Below are 16,191 nucleotides of genomic sequence, written 5' to 3' on the forward strand. Positions count from 1 at the left end.
GGCTAATAATTCTCCTGAATATATCGATAATCCATCGGTAATTCTTTTTCCTACTTTTATTTTAAATTCTGGTATTACAAATGCTACTCCTACTTTTTCATCTGTTTTTGATGCGTCTGTGTAAACCTGAACATATTGATAGTAATTGTTTATATATTCCTGTATTATACTTGAATCTAATCTACATTTTGGATCCTTTTTCTTTTCCATCAACGCCATATCCACCACTGCTTCTGGTAACAGCCACAGTGGTACCACTGGCAAAGGCAACATTGAACTTATTTCTTTTTCATATATTTGAAATTCTTCTGCTATGTTACTGATAATCCAACCAAAACTCTTAACTTGTTTTTTTTCTTTTTCCCAGCATGGTTTTAAAATATCACGTGTGGGATGATCCGGATTATTGCTTTGTAAGTTTATCCAGTAATTCAATGCTAACTGTTTCCTTCTTAAATCTAATGGCATCTCTCCCATCTCTACCTGAAGTGCTGCTATTGGACTGGTTCTGATTGCTCCTGTACAAATTCTTAAAGCTTGATGTTGTATATTGTCTAATTTTATAAGATGAGTGTTTGCTGCTGATCCATAAATTATACTTCCATAATCAATATTTGATCTAATTAACCCTGTATAAATTTTTTTAATGATGTTCAATCTGATCCCCAATCAATATCAGCCATACATCTCATAATATTTAATATTTTCTTTCTATATGTACTTTCCATATATTTTTTTCATCAAACCATATACCTAAAAGTTTTATATTTTTTACTTGTTCTAAAACTTGATTGTATAATTTTTGTTTTATATTTTCTCTTTTCCTTTTCTGTGTAAACACCATTACTTTAGTTTTTTCCACTGAGAACTTAAATCCCCATTGATTTGCCCATTGTTCTATTCTAATAATCTCATCCTGTATTTTCTTTTCAATAAGTTTGATATTACGACCCCTTTTCCATATAGCTCCATCATCTGCAAATAGTGAGCAACCGACTTCCTTACCAATATTTTTAAATACATCATTTATCATTATAGAAAACAATAACAGACTTATAATACTTCCTTGAGGAGTACCATTATCTATTATATATTTACCTGACAATTCTTGACCAATTCTTACTTGTATTGTTCTTTTTGATAAAAAATCTTTAATCCAGTTAAACATTTTTCCAGTAATACCCATTTTATTTTATTTAATTAATAATCCTTCAACCCACATCATGTCATAAGCTTTTTCTATGTCAAAAAATACAGCTACTACATTTTCTTTGTTTATTTGTGCTCTCCTTATTTCATATTCTAAACATAATGCAGAGTCATTTGTGCTTCTCCCTTTTCGAAACCCATTTTGATTTCTAGATATATATCCATTAATATTTAAATAATATGTTAATCTATTATTAATAATTTCTTTCCATTATTTTACAAATATTTGATGTTAATGCGATCGGTCTATAATTTTCTGGTTTTGTGTTATCTTTTCCTGGTTTAGCTATTGGAATAATTATTGCTTCCTTCCAGCTCTGTGGCAGCTCTCCCTCCTCCCAGACTTTATTGTATAATTCTAACATTTTTTCTTTTGCTTTGTCATTAAGATGTTCTATCATTGTATAGTAAATTTGATCTTTTCCAGGTGATGTATTTTTTGTTTTCCTGGTAACAAAGTTCAATTCTCCTTTTGTAAATGGTTCATTTATTAATTTATTCGTATCTACGTTATTTCGCATTAAATCTTTATATTTCATCTTTGTGATTTCCATACCTTTCTTTCCTTCTTCACTAATATTATTTGAACTATGAATTTTACTAAATGTTTTAGCTAATATTTCTGCTTTTTCTTTATCTTCCATTATAGTTGTATTATCTATTTTTAATATAGGATATCCATATTCTTTTCTAATACCCTTCATTCTTTTAATTGTTTTCCAAATTTGATAAATTTTTGTTTCTCTCCCTACAGTATTACAAATGGTTCTCCATCTGTCTAACATTTTCCCTTCTTCTGCTTTACCTCTTCCGCGTCCTCTCCCTCTACTTACTGGCGTCCATTCATCAAAGTCCATATTGTCCTCCTGTGTATCCATTCTGAACCATTCACATACCAGTTTATGCCTTTTACTGCCACTTCCAAAAGTAAATAATCTCTGACACTGTGGGGTTCTAATGGTGCGTTCACACCAAACGCAATTTCTGCGAATTTTTCGCCTCATTTGTGTGCTTTTGCCCGTTTGACATTCTGCTGAACGCCGCGTTGGCATTTGGCAACAAGCGGCAACGCTTCGCCGCGTCATCAAATAGGAGGAGCTTCCATCTGCTACTTGCTGGTTTCAACTGAACATGCTGGACATGGATTTCACGGATGTTTTACTTGTGGAGAGCCGACAAACGCCGCCGACATCAATGTCCCTGGGTTCACCAGATTCTTCAGGGACAGGAACAGTTCGGAGATTACCACCACCTGCTCCAGGAGCTGCGTCTGAATGACGGTCGATTTCAGCGGTACTTCCGTCTATCCAGGACCCAGTTCGAAGATCTGCTGCCCCGCATTGGGAGATGAATCGGCCTCCGGGACGCCGACTACCGGCGACCGCAGTGAAGCCAGCCCTAAGCCGGAGACTCAAGCTCCGTGGAGCCAGCGGCATCCAGCCCACGGCCGATCCGAGTCAGGCACCCAGATTTCGGCTAGCTGCTCTCTGTTGCTCCCTCTTCTGACGCGCAGTGGTTCACTAGGGACCGTCAATAAGTTTCCGAACCAAACAATCGTGGAAAATCTGAGTGCCTGAATCGGATCGACCGTGAGCTAGATGCCGCTAACTCCGCGGAGCTTGAACATTCAACTTCAAACTAACTTCACCGCGGTCTACTGGCGCTGTATCCCCACTGCTGAACGCCTGTCCATCTGTCTTTGGTGAGTAAATAAATCTCAGCTCAATAAAAAAAACAGCTGATTTTTAATGTCCACATCTCCTAAATATAAGAAATGTGTGCCTAAACATAACCAGGCCAGGTCCTTTCTGTACTTGTCTCGGTAAAAGTAATTAGTTGAGTCATACAACTCTGGCTTGCCGCACACCGCCACTATGATCTGGTCCTCCATCATTGACAACTGCTTCTTCTCCGCTTTGGTCCTTCACCCTACGTCACAGCCACATCCAGTCCCTGATTGGTTGACGCGACGCGAATTTAGGAAAAAGTTCAGATTTTTCAACTCGTCCATCACTCTCGCTCCACTCCCACTTTGCTTGCCGCGTCTTCGGCGCCGCGCCGCTCTGCTCCTGAACGCGCCTCTACATAGGGATAACATGTAAATTGGCCGCTCCTTTCGCGGAAATCGCGTTTGGTGTGAACGCACCTTAAGGAGTCCGGCGTTTTCAGACCGACTACAGCCTCTCTAGCAAAATCCTTCCCACCTCATTGGCTATTACGAGGGCTGCTCTAAATTCTGATTGGGAGGTCGTCTTACTTCTTCTTTTTACGTTTGTAGTCAAATAGCAAATCAGCTGTTTGGTGCATTAGAGCCTCCTGCTGGACATGAGTTGAAATTTGCGCTTACCAAAGTCTTTTTTACTTACAAATTTCTGACTATGCATATTCTAGTTTTATTGTTGTAAATGTATGCCTTTAATCATCTTGCAAATTTTGATTTCAACATCAGAGAATATAATATTTTTTATGTAAATATGTGAAAATAATTTAGAAATGTCTTCATTTTTGGTGGATATCGACTCCTCCATGGCCACATTATTTTTCTACAATGGCCACAATGGGCCTAATACTCCATTCTAGTTCCATTTTGTCGGTTCAACCTTACTTTGAGATTTTTCTCCTCTTTCCATACCATAAAGACATGCTGAACTGATTATCTAGACCAAGGATTCCCAAAGTGGGGGTCGGCACCACCCGGGGGGTTGCGAGACACCAAGTGGGGGGTTGCCATAAGATATGAGTTTAGCCTAAACCGGCTCAGTTATGGTTGAGGTGCAAACACACCCTCCATTTCTGCTACCCGTATGACCCCTTCTCTTTTCCAATGGTTATAATCAATCTGACAGAGAGAGGTACCCCCAATCCTTATGGTTTTTAGTATAACAATGGCCACCAGTGGACTCTACATGGACACACTTTATCAGTGTATTATTTTACTTAGTACCCCTACACATAGCCCATTCTAAAATGGCCAAACTCTAACACTCAGTAGTTTAATCTAACCTCCCCAACAACCCTTTACCATCCCAAACCCTTTGCGAAGTGCCTTGAGACGACACGTGTTGTGAATTGGTGCTATATAAATAAATTGAATTGAATTGAATTTTCAGAATCATCATGATGTGACCTCTGAGGTGTATGGAGGGAAAAAGGGGATAGAATTAAATAAATAAATATAACATGAAATAAATAAATATGAATGTCCTATGAAATAAATGAATGTGCAATGAAATAAAGAAATGTACCCTGAAATGTCCAATGGAATAATTCAACACTATACGATGAAATTCAATAATCAAATGTCATTTAAAAAAATAAAATTTATTAAAAAATACAAATAATTATTTCACTCTATATTTCATAGATTAGAAAGAATAGAGTGTAAAAATTATATGTATTGAATTGTATGTATGTATTGTATGTAAAAATTACATGAATTATTTGGGGGTCACCAGTCTCTGGCACTGTTATTTTGGGGGTTATTGGCTAAAAAGTTTGGGAACCACTGATCTAGACTGCTATGATCAAAATTTCATAAATTTTTAAAGTAACAGCTGAAATATCAATCTAAGACCATTAATAACTTATTGTTTTTTACTTACATACAAAATTTTTCTACATCCAAAGGCACCTCCAGAAGGTTTTTAAAGGGGTGGTTGGGTGAGGGTCAGTAATAATATCAGTCTGGCACACCAAAACACAAAGCCAAATCTGGGTTTCGCAAGCTTTATGATTCAAAATGGCATGAATAATTAAATACATTTTTTTTCTTATATTCATTTTAATAGTAATAAAAAATACTATTCATATAAGACTGTCTGTTTGTCAGGGAGGGAGGCAGGCGCGTAGTTAGACCTGGGCTTCTGGGGCAGAAGCCCCGGATGTTTTCTGAATATCCCCGGACTTCTTGATAGAAGAAATTTAGAAGTATTAAAAAGATGCAGCCACAAAATGGTATTGGACTTCACATTTTTATTTAAAAACAATCAGATTTTTTCAATTGTGTTCCATATAATCACCTCGCGCTCCACCTAACCTGACGATGAGTTAAAAGGAGAAAACGAAAAATAGCTATTTGCGCACTCGCAGCACCACGAATGCGCAACTATGCGCAACTACGCGCACAGGTAGAGACGGACTCTATTGTGGAGAAGCCCAGAACAGCAGTTTACTCCAGGTCGACCTGCCTCCTTCATTACCTGAAAAGTTACACTGAGCGCCTCGAACAGGGATAATTTTAGAGCAACCTCGGAGGCAACCAGAGAGGGAGGCTGGTGGGTGGGTGTGTTCAGGAACAGGTGGACGCCGAGCGGTATAACCCAGACGAAGATAGCGGTAAAACCTGAATGCTGACTCAGAATGGGCTAATTGTAAGTTACAGATAATCACTGATTCACCCAGCAAGACATGAGGTGGAGGTTCACTCTGAGCATCTTCAAGGTCATGATGAGGGACTTTCACCTGAGCTACAGGTAAAGTTAAATGATGTGGCTGTGATAGAAAACAGCAGCAATATTCTCTGTGAGCTTCTAGCTGGATTTGCATCATAATGTGAAAATATCTGATCCTTTACTTCAGTCAAAATAAAAGCATTTAATCCTAACGTAGCTGAACACATTAAAAGGTCCTTTAGATCAACACGTTGATCTCATTGCTGCAGCCAGTCTTATAGTCTAGTTCTACATGTAGACAGAAAAAAAGTGTTCCTCAGTAAACCAGGAAAATATCTCCTCCTGCCAGTAAGACGTAGTAGAAAGTACAAAAGTAAACCTCCCTCTTGTCTTTCATATATTCTGGGCTGATTCTAAACGTAAAGCTCTGGGTTTAAAGATGCAGAATAATTAAGAAATAAATCATAGCAACTAATCACAGGTGGACCATTGATTAGTTAACTATTTTATTTTTCTGAATAAAACATGAAATAATATATAAACTAAACTCATTAAACTCGGATACAATTTTACTGAAGGTGAGACATATATACCATATGTATACAGTTATTAATAACTGTAATATTAGTACTAATAACTGTAATATTAGTATTGATAAGGTCCAGGATGAGGCTCTATGCTATATTTTAAACACCACAACTTAACACCCATTCCTCTCAAAGTGTTTAATAGTAAGAACTGCACTAATGTCTCACATGATCAGTGCAGAACAAAAGACTGTGTTGAAAAATGTTTCATTTATTATTTTTGGCAGCCAAATTTTTTCAGAAGTGGAATGAAGGCCTGAAAAGATGACAATAAAAGAGAACAGGTTCATGAAAGAAGGAACAATTTTAATAAAGCTCTTGGCATAATTAAAATAAAGGTGTTTTAGGATTTTACCAATTGACTAAGATTGAGGAAAATCAACTTTATACCAGTTTCCTTTTTTGAAATATAAGAATAAAGACAATGGAGCCTCAGGAGTGGAACATTTTGATGAGAATGTAACATTTAAAAAAGGTAATTTATGTAGATGACAAAAGAAGCACATTTATCTGGCCCATAGTAAACATCTCTGAGTTTAAGAAAAACTTCTCACAGCAAAAATTCAGATTAAGTTATTTTCTAAATACCTCAAAATGTGTCATTATTTGCTTCAGCAAAATGGTTTTTCATCAGTCCTAAACTCTGTTTCTCCTTGTCCTTAATTCAGCTTCTAACATAAATAAAAAGTTAAATTATTGCAAACCTTTTTTGTTTGATTCACAATAATTTACATTCAGTCTAAAACCAGCCAAGACAGAGAACTGGTACAATATGTCCTGTCATTATTTTAATTTTAAATTACCTATAAATTGTCTTATTGAAATCTTAATATTTTGGATTTGGACTAAAGCCCCCGATGTTTTGAGACCCTAAAAACACCCCTGGAGGGAGGTTAGGAGGTTGACCATTAGCCCTTTCTATTCCTGCTTCATCCTTGCAAGGTTCAGGGGTTTGGTGTCTAATTCCAGCAGTTAATGGACCAGAGACAGGTTGTACCCTGAACAGGTCCCCAGTCCATCACAAACATGCACACAAAGTCGGGAGGGCAATGCTGGGAGTTGAAATTAACATAAAATGCTTTTTGGGCTGTTGGAAAATTTGATACTAGGACCTTCTTACTCCAACATATTTTTGAATATTCTTAAACAGTCTTCCTAGGTCTGTCATGTTCAAATACTCCTGCCAAATTCTGGCTCCACCACTGTTTATAACTGACTAATCCTCTTCCTTAATTAGTAGGATCTTTTCCAGTTGCTTTTTTCCTTCACTTCCACATTTGCAAAAACCCAAAAGAAAAAAACAAAAGTTATTCCTTTAGTATAGTCTGCAGAACACAGTGCAGTTGCAAATCCAATTCCATTTCATTACAACAATGTATTTTACAGCAGCTTTATGTGATATACCAACACCAAATTGTGCATAATTGTGAAGTCGAAGGAAAATATTAATTCTTGGCAATTTAATTCAGTGCCCCTGAGTCAATACAGTACAACCACCTTTACTGCTACTACAACACTTTGAGGTATGTCTCTACCAGTTTTGCACGTCGAGAGTGAGTTTCTAGCTCATACTTTGCAAAGTAGCTCAAACTCTATTAAATGGCAACATGTGTGAACAGCAATTCTCAATTAGATCCTGGTCTAGACTTCAGGCCTTTTGAGCCAATAAATATGCTTTGTCCTTCCACTGCAGCTCTGGCTTCAATGTTTAGCATTATTGTCCTCTTAGGTGAACCTCCATCCCAATATTAACTCTGTAATTGGTTTTCTTTCAAGCTTGCGCTGTTTCTCTTAATCCATCTTCCCATAACTTTGACCAGCGTCTCTGTCCTCGCAATCACCAAGTGTGCTCAGGGTGATCTACAGTGTTATGTTTTGGGCTTTGCTCTTTACATTTCTCAACTGACAGGTTAAACAGTGCTCTGATAAAAAAGAATTAAAGCTGACTTTATTGTTTTATAACCTGCTTCAAACAGTTTCACAACCCTCTCCCTGAGCTGCCTGCTGTGTTGTGCACCATATCTGACCGTTCAGTGTCCATTACGCCTCATCCCAGATTTAATCAATTTTTACCAACAGAGGGCAGCATTACATCTGGGTCTTTAGTGTATTTGTTAAAGTTAAAATTTCTGCTTAGCTCTTGAAATGTTCTTTTTACAGCTACCAGATACAGAGAGGATTTAAATCCATTACAAAACATCCTCTGTTCCTAACTCCAGCAAAGCTGCTGCATAAACTAATAAGCAGTGCTGACCTTTAGATTCCTAATGAATGAATTTATCTTAAAACTTTTTTTAAGATGCAGTGTAACACTGCATCTTAAGAAGTAGATGGTTGTGCTGGAAAAAAAGACCAAAGACTACAAAAAAAAAAAAAAAAAAAAGATTAACTGATGTCTCACAACATTTATTTATTTTGCCACAGCAAACAAAGTTCAGCAGTGTACAACAAAACAATTTGCCCTTTTAACAACAGCCAGCAGCGGTTCGTTTCCCACTGAGCTTTGGCTACAGCAACTGTTCATAAAAGGACAGATCTGCATCAAATCTCCATTCTGCTTCTGCTCTCTGGTCCCCAATTTCCAATTTGGTCAGTGCTTAAACTATATTCAATAGTCTAATAATGAAATGTATTTTTCAGTGTATGACAGAATAAAGACCAATAAACACAAGCAACAGACCGATTGTGTTTAAGCAGGGTATTATTTCTATAAAGTGCACATTTTGGGTCTATTTGTGTGCAAGTCTGTGATGACACAAACATTAAATAACCAATTTTTGAACCAAATTTGAGAAGGGTGCATGTTTGGTCTGTACTCTGGGCTTTCAGAAGAATAAGTCTATTTCTTTGCTTTGCCCTGAGCAGCCACAGCTTCCATCGCCTTCCTGACAGTCTCCTCATCTCCCAGGAACTGCATGGGTCCTAAGGGCTTCAGGTTCTTGTCCAGCTCGTACACAATGGGAATGCCCGTAGGAAGGTTCAGCTCCATGATGGCTTCTTCTGACATACCTGAGAAAACAGCAACAGACACACACATGATGTTATTTTATTTCAGGTTTTCTTCAAAGCCTTAATGAATGTATATATTAAATTTACAACCAACATAATTCACCCAAAATAAGTTAACCAAATTACTTAAAATACAATTAATTTGCTTGACAACTGTAACAAGGTAAATGTAACTATTAAAATGTTGGCTCCAGTGCTTTTGCAGCTCATTTGCAGAACCTAAACACCTTCATACAGCATCCAGTAGCCAGGTTTACTCACGATGGATTTTAGGCCAGCTCTTAAAATCCCACATTAAATCAATCAGGAGCTTGTGGATAACGTGGCAAACGCATCCCTTGATTTTAACTGCCTCACCATGCAAGAAGCCAGTTTCAGGGGCAGAAACTGGTTAACTGAAGCTAAAAATTATCCAAAGCAATACATTTTATAACATTTTACATGAAAGGCTGTGTCATTAATGACCCTGTATGGAGAATCTGGCTTAACTGAAACATTAATAAAAGCAGTGCATCTTCCTACATCATTTAAATGCCATTTACTTTTAATACATATTCAGAGTTTATTAAAAGATTACAAATGTTTTGGACAGTTAACTTTTTTACATCATTTATATGAGCCTACTAACAAAATGAATGGTCAGTTATCACTGCCATGTTATACACTCAATTTCAAGATGCCATTCATGGTATTCATTTTAACATTTTGATGTACTATAATTTAAGTCACTGTAATTATTAAAAGGATGTGGACTTTACCCCCATATTGTCCTCCCTGCACTGATTTTAATGATGTTTAAACAGTCATGCAGCTCCTCACCTAACAGAGCTGCCGCACAAGCACGTTCCATGAGAAGTTTGAGGTCAGAATGATTTTAAGTCCCTGTTAAAAACCCATCTTTTTAATTTGGCTTTTAATTCCAGGCTGTTTTTAATTATTAGTCCTATTTTTCTTACTCACTGTTTTTATTATATTTAACTGTTCTTCTCTTCTTGGTTATTTGGGGTATTGTGTCTTTTGGTCATTTTATGTATTTTTGGACCTGTACAGCACTTTGGTCACTTGGGTGTGTAAACCGCTCTATACATAATAGGTTGACTGATTGTAACTTTCCTATTATAAACTAAAGTGAGGAAGATTTTTTTGTTGTTTTAAGAACATTTTCAGTGCTTTAAACAGCTTGAAAGAGAAGTTGATTTTGACTATGAATAAATAGTTTTCTTTGAAAAAGTACAAGGTGAAATATTTTGTGTGCAAGTATAACTTTAAGGAGAAATCATTTTGTTTAGAATGATGCAACACAAGATTAGTGATGCCAAGTTGCCATAGATTAGTGGAAATTACTGATGCAAAAAAAGACGCAAATCAAATCATTAACAGGTTATGATCAGTCAAACCTAAAAACCTCTAAGATTTCACTGTCAAGGATCCTTGTTCTTATAAACAAGGAGTCTGATGCTAGCTGTTAACTGCAGGTAAGACACTGACTACTCCTAACTTCTTCAGGCAGAAGAATATCATGTCTAAATAAAGAACTAAAAAGTCTTAACATATCACAAAAGCACTACTCCTCTCCGAATGGTCAAAATGACAGCACGAGCGACACATCCTTTATGTGAGCCATGCTAAACATGGACAGGACAGGAAATATTCATTTTTGTTTGCTGATGCTGTTGAAGAAAAGCCATAAAAGGTAAGCTACATGATACTTATAACAAATATTTCTGACCATTACTTATTGATTTGAGAGGCTTTCAAATCATGTTTTCCATTCAAACTAATCTGTAAAACTTTCCTTTCTTTAACCTTAAGCTCAGTGCAAATCTTAGATCATTTTCATTCAGAAGAATTGCACAAAATTGCACCTTAATACAACATATTTAACTAAAAAGCAAAATTCAAATATCCCATAATCAGACCATTACAACATCTGGGTTGTATCTCTGTAATAATTTTTGTTCCCTCCTACCTTCAAGATGCTTGACGATGCCCCGCAGGCTGTTGCCATGAGCAGCAATCAGCACCCTCTTCCCTTCCTTGATCTGGGGAACAATTTCCTCATTCCAGAAAGGAAGCGCCCTGGCAATGGTGTCCTTGAGACTTTCACAGCTGGGAAGCTGATCCTCCGTCAGTTCAGCATAACGCCGGTCCTACCACACAAGGACAAAGTTACCTCTGTCAGCAGTGCTTCAGCCATGTTTGTTAAGCAGACCACACAGACGTATGCATTTGTAGGAGAAAAGGCTTCAGTTTGTCCCAGTTTTCCCTGAGCTGTTCACCTTGCTAATAGCCTGGTAGAAGTTGTGCCCCTCATCCATGGATGGGGGAGGAATATCAAAGGAACGTCTCCAGATCTTGACCTGAGCCTCCCCGTGTTTGGCAGCAGTTTCTGCCTTATTCAGCCCCGTCAGGCCACCGTAGTGGCGCTCATTGAGCCGCCAGGTCCGGTGGACGGGCAGCCACATCTGGTCGATGCTGTCCAGGACAAACCACAGGGTGCGGATGGCCCTCTTAAGGACAGAGGTGTAGCAGATATCAAATTCATAGCCAGCATCTGAGGTTAATCAGAGAGAAAATATAGGAGTTTGTGAGAATTTCTCAGTATAAGAAAATGTTCATCAATACGCAGTCCTGTTCAAAAATATTCATTCCCTCAAATGTTTTCTCATTTTGTCACATTCAATGTGTTTTATCAGGATTATGTGTGACAGACCAACACACAGCGGTGCATAATTGTAAGGCAGAAGGAAAATGATTAAAAAACTGGTAATAAAACTCCAGTGCAGTCAATTCCTGCAAAAGTCACCTTAATAGAAAATAGAGTATAACTGTGTGCAAAATAATGTCAGTATAACTGTGGCTGTCCTGTGAAGGTCTCAGATGCCTGATAGAGAATACACGTGGAAGAAAAATCTAATAAGAGGCTCCAAGAGAATTGAGACTAGGGCAGAGCCTAACCTTTGAGAGTACTGAAAGTACAGGAAATTTGGCTATTTGGATTAGAAATTGAGAATGCCAGTAAGACTTTGAAGGCAGACGGAAAATCACATCCGGCCTGAACCAAAACATTTATTGCTTGTCTAATTCAGGCGCCCCGAGATGGCCTTCACAGGCTTCTTATCAAAACATTTCTCCTGGATGTTCTGTAAACACGATGCTCTGCCCCAGCAACGGGGCGTTGCCATCTGTGAACTGAACTGTATGGCCGTTTGTTAAAACTTACATCTCTTTTGCAAGGACAATGGCTCCTTCGTCAGTGTTGACAGTCTAATTCTTTGCACACATGATCATACTTAAATATTGGCACCCTCACGAGTCCACTATGCCCCTGCAAAATCTTTGCTTATGTGTGTTGCTTTCCCATGCTCCATTTTTTTACCTAAATGTGGATTTCATTTCTTCTCATTTTCATAGATTTTTAAAAGTGAAAGGAAAATACTAGTTTTCTAAAAATTTTAACTAAAGCTGTTTTTACACCAGTGACTCAGCTTCCTTAGTCAGAACTCAGTGATTGCTTAAGTTAAATTTCAATGGATGCAAATGACTGTTGTTATTGGACTACAACTGCATTATACCAGCGAACCCAAGGATCATTCTCTCTTAGCACAAGATGCTTTCCCCTACATAGAGGACTTAATGATTATGATGATGATTAATGTTTTCTGTATCATTGTAATGTTGGCCAGAGATTTTTAGATTTCTCAGCAGGATTCATAGATTTTTTGATTTCTTAGGATTGTAGTATCATTTGATTTGTTTTTCTGTGTCTGTATCTGTGTTTATTTTCCTTTGTGATTGTATTGTAATTGTATGTACAGCGCTTTGAGTGTCTCGTTACTGAAAAGCGCTATATAAATAAACTTACCTTACCTTTAAGCATAACCCTAAACAAACAACTAATCTTTATAGTGAAATGGTTTACATCCAAGAATATTAATGCGAGAATGGCCCAGTCAAAGCCCAGATCTAAACCCAATTCAGAGCCTGTGGCAAGAAAATTGATATTTTAACATATTTAACTGAAAATGTCACTTCCTGGACGTGGGAAGCTGATAGAAGCATAAAAAATGTTAATACCATTTATTGTTCACCTTCTACTTCACATTTAAGCACTACTTCGTATTAAAAGGGTAAGGACCCTTATTTAAGGTACTAAATTGAAAATTAAAATGTGAAAGGAAAGATGAGTCTAAAGGGTAACATTTCTTACTTGAGCCAAAGATAATCTGCATGACATTCGTCACCTTACAAAAGCATAATGCATTTTCTTCTATAGGCCACATGGCACTACCTGACTATGAGCACTGGGTGATGACCTGCAGGGGAAGTTCAGGTCAAATTAAGAGGGGTGTACGCATGAACACGTGTTCACAATTCAGTATGACTCATAGGAAATTTCCACTTGTAAAATACTGAGACGTTATAGCTTAATAGTCTCCCCGGTTTTCTTTCTGGATGGGCGCCTTTGTAAAGTTCGCTCCTTCCTTTCTGCACACATTTAAATCTAAGTGAAATCGTGTAGAGAAATTAAACAATGCTGATTATTTTGGTTGGTGACTGGTTTGATTTATCAGACAAAAAACTAAGAGTTTGCAGCGCAATGTATAAACCTAATCCAAAAAGTCCTAGTTTTTAAAAGAAAAGGTTCAGAGACGTCAGGTAGTTTGATGGAGCAAATGAAGACATGTCCTATGCCGTCTGTAAGGACGACACAAATGACACTATATTTCCTCTGTGTCTGCAGCTGCTGAATTGTTTCATCGAGTCTTTCTCCTCATCCCCCAGAGTTACATAAGCACCATCTTTTCAAGGGCTTAACCCCGACAGAGAGAGTCCGATTAGAGCCGCTCACCGGGCCCGTCATACCCTACCTTTCAGGGCCTGTCCTCCCCTCTTTGCTTCCTTCTCCCCGGTCTCGCTCAGGTCGGCGTCGAACCAGCCGCAGAAGCGGTTCTCCTGGTTCCAGGCGCTCTCTCCGTGGCGGATCAGAACCAGCTTGTAGGCAGCCATCCTCACTCCAACGCCCTCTACGCTGTACTTCCGGTGACTTTGGTTGTTCCAAAAGAGCTGCAGCGACGCTGGCGGATTATTCTTGACTCCGCAGCAGCTCCTGAAGATAATCCAAAGAGAAGAGGTCGGAATTTTTCACAACCCGAAAAGAGAAGGAGCGTATTAGAGGACAGGGGTTTAAGGAGCTGCCTGAGTGACGAAAGGACTTCCCTTCCTCTCTTCCGGGTGGTTTCCACCAATCAGAAGGCGAGCTGAGTGAGGCGAAGGAGAATGGAGTCAGGAGGATGCGCTCTTCAGCACGTCCACAAACATCTTCAGTTTTCACCAAAAACATTAAAAGCTACTTGTTTTTTATGAATAGAAGTACTGCAGAGAACAGCGATAGGCAAAAAAGCCTTAAAATATATTTCATTAAGGTCACTAAAACTTTTAAAATAAACCTTTCATTTACAGTACACTTCTTCATGAGGAAAATAATCTCAGGTTAACAAATAAACAAATACTACAAACTAATTAAAAGTTAACTCTACTGTTTAAGTATAGGCTAACACAAAAAGTAAGTAAATGTGTGAATTTGGTTGATTTTTTTCCCATGTGGCTGCAATGCTTTATTTCTTCTTAATTGATGCCTTATTTGCCAGGAAGATGCATTTCTGGATTGAGCAGCAAATTTGACCTAGTAAAAAAAAAAAACCTGCAAATTTGTAAAAATTGCAAAACAGCTTTAGGTAGAGGAAATGTGAGGTGTAGGGTGACATCCTGCTGTAGCTGCGTACAGTTCTTCCATTGCTCTACCGATGCCCCATTTTCTTAAATGAGTAAATTGCTAAACTGCCCATATGTCTTTTTTCTTCAAATGTCAATCGCCCAGTATCATAAACAAGAGTCTATAGCAGAATTAACTTTCTGGCCCTGTAAGAGAGGATGTTACAGATAGCCAGAAAAGTAAGATGCCTCAGAAAATTGTTGCCTGTTCTTCTATAGTGACATCCTGACAGGTGTAAAATGACGGTAACATTAACTCACAACTAAGGACTAACTACATTTTGTTTTGTTGATTCAAAGAAATCTTTTGATACAATTGATCATAGGATACTGCTTCAGACACCACAATGGTATAACATTAGAGGAATGGCAATGGGCTGGCCCAAACGGTAATTGAAGAACAGGCAACAATTTGTGAAAAATAGGCCAACATTGTTAAAAATGTTTGGACATTACTTAAAGTCCCACAGGAGTTAGTGTATCTAAAAGGTATAGAAAGTGCTGAGGTTTAGTTTGCCTTTAGATGGATTACATATGCTGTAAAACAACTTACTGCAGCTTTTGAACACAATTACTCAAGAATTAACCTAAATGAAAAGTAGGTTTGAAAAAAAACAACTAATTATCTTAAGTAAAACTAAATATATGGGATTTTACTAATAATACAATTGACAGATATGACAGTATATCTGTTTCTTTATAGTAAATAAATAATATAAATAATATTTATAAATTCTTTATTATAAATAAATAAAATTTTTTACATAAACCATGGTGAAATAGAAACAGAAATCAAATTTCCTCAATTGTCAGTTGATGAAAAAATCTGCTGAGAGAGTGATTTAAGAAATATTCAGCTGAAATAATCAAGAAGCACATCAGTTTTGATTAAAGCTAGGCCCATTGTAATTTAGATATCATATCACCACAGAGTTGGTCCCTGATTTCCCTGTATTTATAGTAAGGTGTGGAGGTGTGGGGTAACAAGTTCAAAGGTTCACTGCAACCTAATGTAAACCACAGAAAAGAGTAAGAAGAATCATAAATCTGCTTATAGGGTTTAATCGCTAAATTAATCCATTTAAATGGCTTGCCAAAAAGAATTTAGAATCAAGAATATTTTCTTATTACATTGAATAAAAATAAAATAGTCGAATATGTGCTACATTAGTTTAAAAGATTTTTATATTTTCAATGTTTTCACTCAGTATACCATTATT

General features: G+C 37.4%; 1 protein-coding gene across 1 annotated transcript; it reads right to left on the bottom strand.

Moving 5' to 3' along the window:
* Positions 1-8,577: 8,577 nt before the first annotated feature.
* On the bottom strand, positions 8,578-14,429 carry pgam1b (phosphoglycerate mutase 1b). Its single transcript, XM_047365963.1, has 4 exons — positions 14,068-14,429; positions 11,476-11,750; positions 11,166-11,346; positions 8,578-9,196 (listed from the first exon to the last, which is right to left on the bottom strand). The coding sequence occupies exons 1-4, from the start codon at positions 14,204-14,206 to the stop codon at positions 9,027-9,029; spliced, it is 765 nt and encodes a 254-aa protein (XP_047221919.1). The 5' UTR covers positions 14,207-14,429; the 3' UTR covers positions 8,578-9,026.
* Positions 14,430-16,191: the final 1,762 nt, after the last annotated feature.

Source organism: Girardinichthys multiradiatus, chromosome 5 (genome assembly GCF_021462225.1).
Source record: "Girardinichthys multiradiatus isolate DD_20200921_A chromosome 5, DD_fGirMul_XY1, whole genome shotgun sequence".
Taxonomy (NCBI): Eukaryota; Metazoa; Chordata; class Actinopteri; order Cyprinodontiformes; family Goodeidae; genus Girardinichthys; species Girardinichthys multiradiatus.

What these genes read in the sequence shown, in the direction of transcription:
- pgam1b (XM_047365963.1), bottom strand. Translation starts at nt 14,206, where the DNA reads ATGGCTGCCTACAAGCTGGTTCTGATCCGCCACGGAGAGAGCGCCTGG. An exon ending in GGGAGGACAGGCCCTGAAAG is followed by an intron (nt 11,751 to 14,067) that starts GTAGGGTATGAC and finishes GATTAACCTCAG; the next exon opens with ATGCTGGCTATGAATTTGAT. An exon ending in CATCGTCAAGCATCTTGAAG is followed by an intron (nt 9,197 to 11,165) that starts GTAGGAGGGAAC and finishes CTGTTTTCTCAG; the next exon opens with GTATGTCAGAAGAAGCCATC.